Raw genomic sequence first — 9551 nt, 5'->3', positions numbered from 1 at the left:
CTCTGAGTCTGGATATGATATTCTCTTTACTCCTAGTTGTAGAATTTCCACTCAGCCAGCCCTCCTGTGGCTCTGGACGTTGTCCTTTCCCTGGATCAAGCTTAATTTGACTTAGTTGTTCCAGGCAGCAATCTCTGGTGTTAACCTATGCCGCCATCTTCGGTTCTCGAGTTTTGAGGATTTAATTTCCACCAAACCCACTTCCCCTGAATGCACACCTACTTCCTGGGCCCTGTCCTTCCCATATAGTTATATTTCTATCTGATCAACAGTCGGTTTAATGCTATGATTACTTCTCTTGCTTGATAACATTTCCCCCTGGAGTTTATAATTTCTGTCCTTATTTTTCCACTTGCTTAGTTCTCTGGGCATTTATCACTAAGTCAACTTAAAAATGTATGCTCATCAGTTTGGGGACACTGCTTGAATTACTTCTTGAGAGTTCCCTTCTCTCTTTTTTCCATTCTTCCCTTTTGAATTTCTACTATATAGATCTTCTGGACTGGCTCTCAAATTTTTTTTGTATTTTCTCTCCTTTTATTTCCACATTATTTTCTCTTTTGGGGGCAGAGCTCCTCCATGTTCTTTCAAAACTTCTGCTTCCACAGTTATGATTCACAGCAGTTCATTTTTATTCTCTGGCTGGTCCATTTTTATAGCATACTGTTCTTTCCTTAAGGTGTAATAACTCATCTCTCTGAAGCCATAAATGGTAGCTTTTATTTGTTTCATTTGGGTGTGGGTTTTATTAGTTTGAGATATATATATATATATTTCAGAGAGGCAGGAAGAGGGAGAAATCAATAATGAGAGAGAATCACTGATCGGCTGCCTCCTGCACACCCGCACTGGGGATCAAGCCCTGACCTGGAATCGAACAATGACCTCCTCTCTCATAGGCAGACGCTCAACCATTGAGCCACGCCAGCTGGGCTGTTTCATTTGGGTTTTAGCTTACTTCCTCACATAGTTTCTCTTTCCCACAGGTTGCTTTTTTTGTCTAATTATTTCAGTCCCAGTCATCCTAAACAATTTTTGTATGTCTCAATTCCCTCTTTGCTTTTCCTTTGCATGCTATCAACTTACACTTTTATTTTCTCTTGTCTGTTATTATCTGTCTCCCTCACCATGCTGGAACTTCCTGAGGGCAGAAACAATGCTATATGCTTTTTCATGTTGCCACCCTAGGCACTTGATAAATATTTGCTGGATTGAATTTAAAAGCTTGTAAAATCTTTGGGGACAAGTAGTACATCTTTTTCAATCTGATTTTTCTACAACACCAAGAAGCCAGTGTTATGAACTGTAAGAACACTAAAAATATTTCCTTTTTTGAACAATTTTTATAGCAGAGCTGAAGTGTGAAGTTTCCTAATTGAGCCGATTAGAGTGCTCCTAGCAGGGAGGGGTTGGGGAGGCAGATAGTAAAAAACTTCTGCTTTTCCTGAAATGTTTGACTTTTTCTTTTTTTACAATATATTTTTATTGATCTCAGAGAGGAAGGGTGAGAGAGATAGAAACATCTATGCTGAGAGAGAATCATTGATTGACTGCCTCCTGCACATTCCCTACTGGGGATGGAGTCCAAACCCAGGCATGTGCCCTTGACCTGAATCGAACCCGGGACCCTTCAGTCTACAGGCCAATGCTCTATCCATTGAGCCAAACCAGCTAGAGAAGACTTTTTCTTTACAACAAGAATCTATGCACATGTAACTAGTATGGTTATAAAATTAAGGTTTTTTTAAAAAAAAAAACTTTAAAGGAGTACCACCAAGATAACTTAATTTTTAAGGTTGACAAAAATGTGTCTGTACAAGACTCTTAGGAGAATGTTCAAAGCAGCATTAGCCACAAAAGCTAAAAACTGGAAATAACCAAATGTTCAACAAGTAGCTAATAGAAAACCAAATATGGTCTATATCAAGAAATATTATCTATCAATAAAAATGAATGGAGGAACGACGCATGCTATAACATGGATGAACTCAAAAACATTATTCTGAGAGAAAAATGTCAGATACCAAAGGCTACACAGTGCATGATTCCAGTTATTTGAAAAGGAAAATCTACAAAGACTGAAAGTGGATTAGTGGACGTCTGGTCCTGGGCATGGGAACAAGAGTAACTGCAAATGGGCACAAGAGGTCATTTGGAGGTGATCGAAATGTTCAGAACCTGGATGGTGATGACGGTGCATGACTTTAAAACCATGAAATTATATCATTCAAATGGGTGAACTTTATGGTATGTAAACCATATCTCAATAAATTGTTTTTTAAAAAGTAACTCAACTCCTTATTTAAAATTCTAATATCACAGAAATGTGCAGTGTAGAAAATGACAGTGTGTGTCCCCCTCTGCCCCCTTAACCCCCCCCCCAATCACTGTTTGGTGTATCTCCTTCAGACTTTTCCATGCATGTTGCTAGACATACGTGCACACACACACAATGTCACCAATATTATATATGAAGCTTTGTAACTAACTTTGCTTGCTTGTTAAAATATCTTGCACACGAAGGATGAGTTTCCAACCAGAGAAGAAAGAGGCTCATCTTTGTGCTTTAGAGATTAACCAAGGATGGGGAATCTTTGAAGGCAGGGACCAGTTGGGAAGCTATTGCAACATAACAGGCCAGAATGGAGGAGGTGTGTACCTGGCTGTATGAATAGGTTGGCGGGGGGCACGCACTTAAGCTCCCAGTCACCCCGACATGCAGGAAGAGGCCCTACTTACACCCCTAGAGAGATCCACGGAGTTCCCGGCATTGCTGTAGTGCTCCACCTCCAGGGCGACAATCCTCCCCGTCTTCATGAAGCCAACCTGATGAGAAAGAGAGTGGTTTCCCAACAGTCCCCTTGCTCTGTCTATCTCTACCTCTCCCCTCCCACCTACGCTGCCTGGGGGAAACAGAAAGAGCAAGACACCACACCATGAAAAAGGTGAACATAAGACATCATCAGAACCAGAAGAAAGGAACTAACATCTCCCCAGGGTCGTACCCTGGGCTCAACCCTGGAACACCTTCTCCCCACACTCTTCCTCCTTTCTACCTACTCCTACCTTCTGGTTCTACCCCTGTCTATCTCCACCTCTCCCCTCCCACTTTTGCTACCTGGAAAAACATAGAAAATATAGTGTTGGTAATGACAGGGCAGGCAGGAAGGACTGGGAAAAGAAACTGGGAAAGTGGCTGGTGTCTCTCCTCATAGCTTTTGACCAGAAAACAATAAAAGCTACACTTTACAAGAGCTTCAGCGTGCTCTGACACCCCTCACCTTACGTAATCATTGAAACAAACTCTTAAGAGTCACTTGATAAGTAAAGAAACTGGGACCCCCCAAAACCAAGTTACTTTCTTTAAGCCCACAAGAATTAAGAGAAATATAATCCCTTTGGGGAAGTTCAATCATGAAACAATGAGAAGAGTTCAAAGTTCGGGTGTTCAAAGCCAGCTCGTGGAGAGAGAGGACGCCCAAGTTCACAGAGCTAGACTGGAACCTGAAAGGTGGTACTGGTGTGCAAGGGGACAGGATTCAGGGTCAGAACAGGAACTGGTCACCCACAGGAGCCCAGAAAAGGCCTGTCTTACAGGGAAATTGGTCAATGCCCAGCCACACATGATCTAGCAAAGCAGGTGCCCACCCTACCAACGTGTGCCTCTAACAACTTGTACCTGTCCAGGCCCTGGGAAGTTTTGTTTCTCATTGTAAAATACTAAGTAGTCATTCTGGTTTTCACAACCAGCTGTGAACACGTTAACATTAGACCATCCTGCCGGAAGGATTTTCCCAGGTCTGCTGACCAATTATGTTTCTGAACCTGAGTGGACAAAAACTTTCATAGAAGTTGGGACCACCACCCTGTGACACTAGGAGGCCTGCCAGTGTCCACAGCATCACCCCTCTATGTTGGCCAATATGAATGTCTCCAGTGGCTATTTCTTCTTGCAACTTTTACAGATAGTCCTAAGAAAAGTGAGAGTCCATCCTAAGGAGGTGGCACTGCCTGCCCTGGCACAACCCCCAACATCTGGAACCTTGTATCTGCCCAGGAAGGGATGTCTGCCGCCAGTGATCAGCATGTCCTCATCACGATCCAGCATGCAGCGTACAGGGCAGCCAGTCCTGAGGGAAACACCCAAGGATAAGAAAACTGGGGTCCCCCCAACAGCCCAGCCCTGTGACTCTCGGGGGTGAAAACAGCAGGGAAGTCTTCTTTGTCCACTGGTACACTCAGCACCCCGGCTTTGTTGTCTAGGCCCTGGGCCCGACAAGGTGGGGAATGCAGGATGTGAGCAGTGTCCTTGCCCTCAGGGCCCTCCCAGCCAGGTTGGGAGATAAGGACACAGGCATCAGAACACTAAGAACCACGTGATGTTATCTTCACCCCATGCCCAAATGTTCTAAAAACCAAAGGCTGTGAAAACGAAAAGCAAAGAGAATCTACTTCCCACAGAGGGAAATCCAGGAAACCTTCCTGGCAGAGGCAGCCTTCTTCTTCCCAGAGCCCATGGGGAGGACTCACTTGTATGCAGCCAGGGCCACTGCTGTGGATACCAGGGTGCTCCGGGTCTCCTTCCCTCCAAAGCCTCCTCCCATTCTCTTCACTCGGACCACAATCCGGTTTGCTGGAACCCCCAGCATGTTTGCAACAAAGCTCTGTGGGCAAAAGAAAACATACTTGCTCTGAACACATCATCTGGACTTACTTCAGCTTTCACCCAAAGCCTGCCTGATAAGAACAGGCCTAATTACTGCTGTGAATCTGAAATTCCCAGATTCGAGAGTCCCTCTTCCTCCCGTGCTGACCCTTGGGTAGTGATGCTGGGATCCAACATTAATCAGTCACTGAAGACTGAATTCAGGCACTTGCTTTTAACCAGAGGGGCAAGCAGCTAGTCACAGCTACTTTCAGAGCAAAATTCATTCCATTGAGCCAGGAACTGGTAGGTCATGAGTGTAGAACCGGCTGCGAAAAAACGCTGGCATCCACTGTCACATAATAGGCAGTATAGAAGTGAGGGCTATTTAAGCTGCTGCAGATAATTTAGTGGTTCCTGTAGCTATCACCCAACCCCTTCATTCTACAGACGAGGAAGCTTAGGCCAGATACAATGTGACCAAGGCCATATAGCACTGGAATCACAATAGCTAACACTAGGCTCTACCCAAGTATTAAGACCCATCTATTCATTACACCAACCCTACCAGACCCTATTTTATAGAAGAGAATGATTTTATAACAAGCTCAGTGACACCAGCTTGTTGGTAACAGGGTCTGATCCAGGACCACTACTCTCTAATTCCCTTCTGGACCAACCCAAGTCTCCCTCTTCCCATTTCCCACAATGCCAGGAGCTCCCTGGTGTCCTTGCCAGGCCCCCGAGCTGACCCACAGGACACCCACCTGGGTCTTATTGGTGTTCTGTGTGGAAACAAAGAGCTCCATCTCTCCTGCCTCGCCTTTTGGGACAGCGATGGTGCACTGAGTCTCCAGGTAGAAGTGATCTTGGCCGCCAATATACACCTCACCTGGGGAAGCAACAAGACCCCCACAATGAGCCTGCTGCTGCAGAGGGGACATGTTTGCTTAAGACGAGTGTGTACTTGCCAAGTGCCCAAGGCAAGAATCAAGTGCTCACAGGTAACCTCTAGGCTCCCCAACTGGTGTGAAAAGTTGTCTCAGTCTTAGCAATCTGGGAGCTGAACCCCCCACCTCAACCAAGAAACCAGAATGACACTGAAATGCATCAGGCATGAAGCTCTCTTCATGCTGCAGCCAGTAGAAATCGAAGAGACTCAAACTATTACTGTAAAACTTTGGAAAAGATAAAGAAAGAATTAATAGAGGTGATTGGAAAGCTAAAAATACCTTCCAGAACGGAAGCTATCAGGCCAGTTAGTGAGTTAACTTACTAGTGACTTAGAAACATAGAAAATTCCGAAAGGGGCCTATCTACTCACAACTTTGCCCTGGGGTTAAAGCTATGCACCTGATTTCACAGTGTGGATGGTGGAGGAGAAGGAGGGGGGCAGGGAGAGTGCTAGCTGAAGATGGGTGAGAACGGCCTTTGTGGGGGGAGGGGAAGGGCTAGGAGTCCACGTGGTTAAAGGCCTGGCAGATCCGAAGCTGACCAGGCATCTGCGGCTGTTACCTTCCCCAGAAAGTCTTTCAAATACACGACACTAATCTCTCTCTAGATCATTTAGGTGTCTCCAGCCTACAGTCAGGGAGTGGAGAATGACAGAAGTTCTTTCCCAGCCAACTGTCTACTATTTTGTTACAAACACCAGAGGAATTCTTCTGTTCGGAAATGATAGGAAATCCCTTCCCTGCCCCAAGACTCAAGGTACAGCTCTTGAATTTCATTCACAAGCCAGGGTCGGCCCCGCCCCACTGCTGCATGTGCAGCTGTACCTGAAACAACGTTATCTGCTTCCGAAAACCCCTTCTTGAGGTCTCCTTTCTCGATCTTCAGCTCCCGCCCCCAAAAGGAGTTGTTTTTTATCGCATCCTGAGGATCAAAAAGAAGCTTTAGCGACCGGACTTTCAGAGGGAGGGAGGTGGTTTCTGAGCGCGGAAGAGAAGCTCCCAGAATGGTGGCTCCTCTTTTTTCACACAGGCATCTCTGCAATCTTCTCCTACAGATTTAAAGTAAGCTCACGTGGAGCCCAGAAAGTCAACCCGTTCCTTAGACCAGGGGTTCTCAACCTGTGGGTCGCGACCCCTTTGGCAGTCGAACAACCCTTTCACAGGGGTCGCCTAAGACCATCCTGCATATCACTTATTTACATTATGATTCATAACAGTAGCAACATTACAGTTATGAAGTAGCAACAAAAATAATTTTATCAACGGCATGGATGGAACTGGAGAGCATTATGCTAAGTGAAATAAGCCAGTCAATGAAAGAAAAATACCACATGATCTCACTTATTCATGGATAATTGAGACCATTATAAACTTTTGAACAATAATAGATACAGAGGCAGAGCTGCCTCAAACAGATTGTCAAACTGCATTGGGAAGGCCGGGGAGGGTTCGGGGGCAGGAGGTAGGGGGGTAAGAGATCAACCAAAGGACTTGTATGCATGCATATAAGCATAACCAATGGACATAAGACACTGGGGAATAGGGGAGGCTAGGGGACTGTCTAGGGCGGGGGGAAAAAATGGACACATATGTAATACCCTTTGTAATAAAAAATAAAATTAAAAAAAAAGAAATTGCAAAAAAAAATAATAATAATAATTTTATGGTTGGGTCACAACATGAGGAACCGTATTTAAAAGGTCAGAAGGTTGAGAACCACTGCCTTAGACAGAGGTAGATGACCTTAGATCTTGAAGAAAAGCAAAGAATCCCTCAAGGGCCCAAATGGAGCTGAACTTGGGTAGGAGGGACTGAGTGTGGCTGTTAGGCACTAACAGTTAGTGGACCGAGTCTAGGTTTCACAGGACCACTCAATCCCAGGGCCGGAAGAGATTAAAAAACCTATCTCGTCAAATCCCACCCGGTGCTAGAATCTCCACTAGAGGATCCTAAACAGTGTGCTTCCAGAGACAGGGGGCTCACCCCTCTCCACAGGCAGCCCATTCTCATTACCTCAATGGAGATAATGGCTGGAAGTTCTTCATAGGTGATTTTCACTCCTTGAGCTGCTCTCTGTGCGTGCTCTGGGGTGTCGGTGACCACGGCGCCAATGATGTGCCCAACGCAAGTCACCTAGGAGTAGAGCCAGACTATTGAAGAACACCACAAAACTCCTCAAAAAGCCAATTATTTTGAATTGTTCAAAAGAGCAAAAAGGAAGTCCCCCATCCCCACAATTTCCTATTAAGACACATCTTAGGAATGCTCTGGGGCCTTTTCGCGTCCTTATTCTATCATTTGGGTTGTGTGCTCCTTTATAAGTGTTTAGAATCTGTGGGAGTAGAAAGGAACTTGGAGATGACTGGTATTGGGATGGCAAACTCACTTCATCTCAAGGGCCAATTCTGATGATTTAGTTCTGACAGCCTGTTGAGAAGCTGCCCAGGATAGAATGTGGTGATTGATTAGTGATGTCTGCCTTGAGCAGCAGAATGGGAGATATGGCAGCATGACCTGTATCTGTCAACTCAGATCTACTACAACCCCCTTGTTCTTCACACAAAGAGATGGAGACCCAGACAGCAAGATCACAATTGGCTTGTTCCCAGTCCATGACTAAATCTTGGGCCCTGACTCCCAGTTTTATTTTCCTTCCACCACCCACTCTCTTTCATCTTCTGTTTGCCAGATTCATACCAACAGCTCCTCAAAGGTAGCCATCATGCCATATTTACTTAGGTGCCCAGAAGCAGTAGTTTCCAAACGCTAGTTCTTAGACTTGATGACTCATTAGATTTGTAGAATAATTATTCTTTTTAATTAATAGTTCAGTTCCTATAAAAGATTAATTCTCTCCTTCAGAGAGAATTTTCTTTCAACATGCTCCCCAAAATAAGCAACAAACAAAAAATTTGTCTAACTCATCTCTTTGGAAAATGAGGTTTCTGACAATAGGAACCAATACTTAGTATACGCCTGTCTCTGATCATTTTTTCTTGAGGACCCTGTTAAGTTATTGACTTAATTGGTTAGTGCAATGGTTGTTGAACCTGAATGACTCTCACTAACCATCATGCTAGCCGTGCTCATGGGGCTCTTGGAGTTTGAAAAGCAATTGGTTTTTCTATCAAAAGCTCTCCCTCTGGAGTCCTTGTGCCTTGGGTCTACAGTTTTTCTTTTGCTTCTTCACTTTTACAGCAATAATAAGGTGAATTTGCCCTTCAGCAAGACCGATCCACTTCTAATTTGCAACATTTGGAATTATAAAGTGACTGCTTGAGAACTACTCTGTAAGTATATGGATTTTGTAGCAGCTGTCTTGAATGTTTGGAAACTTGTTTTTTGGCAGGACTCCATATATAGTTGAAATCAATATATGGACTTTCATATAAGTGAATTATCAGTACACATATAATGGTGGTATTGTGATTTCTATCTGGTTAGTTTATTTAATGTATTTTTATTTTCTTTTAGTAAAGGAACTCAATATCGTACCCTTAAGAATCTGATTGTTAGTCCAAATACAATCACCAGCCTTTTTCTAATGCCACTTTGGCATGGAGTCATTCTACTATGTACAAACAGCAGCCATCCACTAAATAAACAGATAAACATTAAATGAAAATAAAAAGTACTACCAAGCATATTCTCTCCCTTTACTGATTGTCCTAAATATTGGCCAATTGGATGATGCCAACACATGCAAATGTATAGTCCTTTCAACATGATGGATTTGGAAGAACGTGCACAAATTAACACTTAAATACTCATTCCACTAACTTCATATGTTAAAAATGCAAGCCATACCTTATCCTTCGCAAAGATTGTTTCATCATTACCAAGTCCAGTTGTGTTACTCCCAGGAATATCATCAGCAGAGATAAAGCAAACAAACCCCGGCACCTTCTGAGCTTCTGAAATATCTATGGACCTGCAAGAGAGAAGCATGAGGG

At 44.0% G+C, this 9551-nt stretch overlaps 1 protein-coding gene across 1 annotated transcript in view; it reads right to left on the bottom strand.

Annotated features, from left to right (window-relative positions):
* Positions 1–9551, bottom strand: part of XDH (xanthine dehydrogenase) — a 67428-nt gene that overhangs the window by 15652 nt on the left and 42225 nt on the right. Inside the window, exons 18-24 of the mRNA XM_015566422.1 lie at positions 9406–9529; positions 7612–7731; positions 6424–6520; positions 5413–5537; positions 4531–4664; positions 4043–4130; positions 2740–2826 (exon numbers count right to left, since the gene is read on the bottom strand). Coding sequence (XP_015421908.1) covers positions 2740–2826; positions 4043–4130; positions 4531–4664; positions 5413–5537; positions 6424–6520; positions 7612–7731; positions 9406–9529 — 775 coding nt within the window. The remainder of the gene's footprint in view (positions 1–2739; positions 2827–4042; positions 4131–4530; positions 4665–5412; positions 5538–6423; positions 6521–7611; positions 7732–9405; positions 9530–9551) is intronic.

Source organism: Myotis davidii, unplaced genomic scaffold (assembly GCF_000327345.1).
Source record: "Myotis davidii unplaced genomic scaffold, ASM32734v1 scaffold238, whole genome shotgun sequence".
In the NCBI taxonomy this organism is placed as follows: Eukaryota; Metazoa; Chordata; class Mammalia; order Chiroptera; family Vespertilionidae; genus Myotis; species Myotis davidii.
Note: the sequence above shows the minus strand (reverse complement) of the source record. Positions and strands in the feature narration are given on the sequence as shown.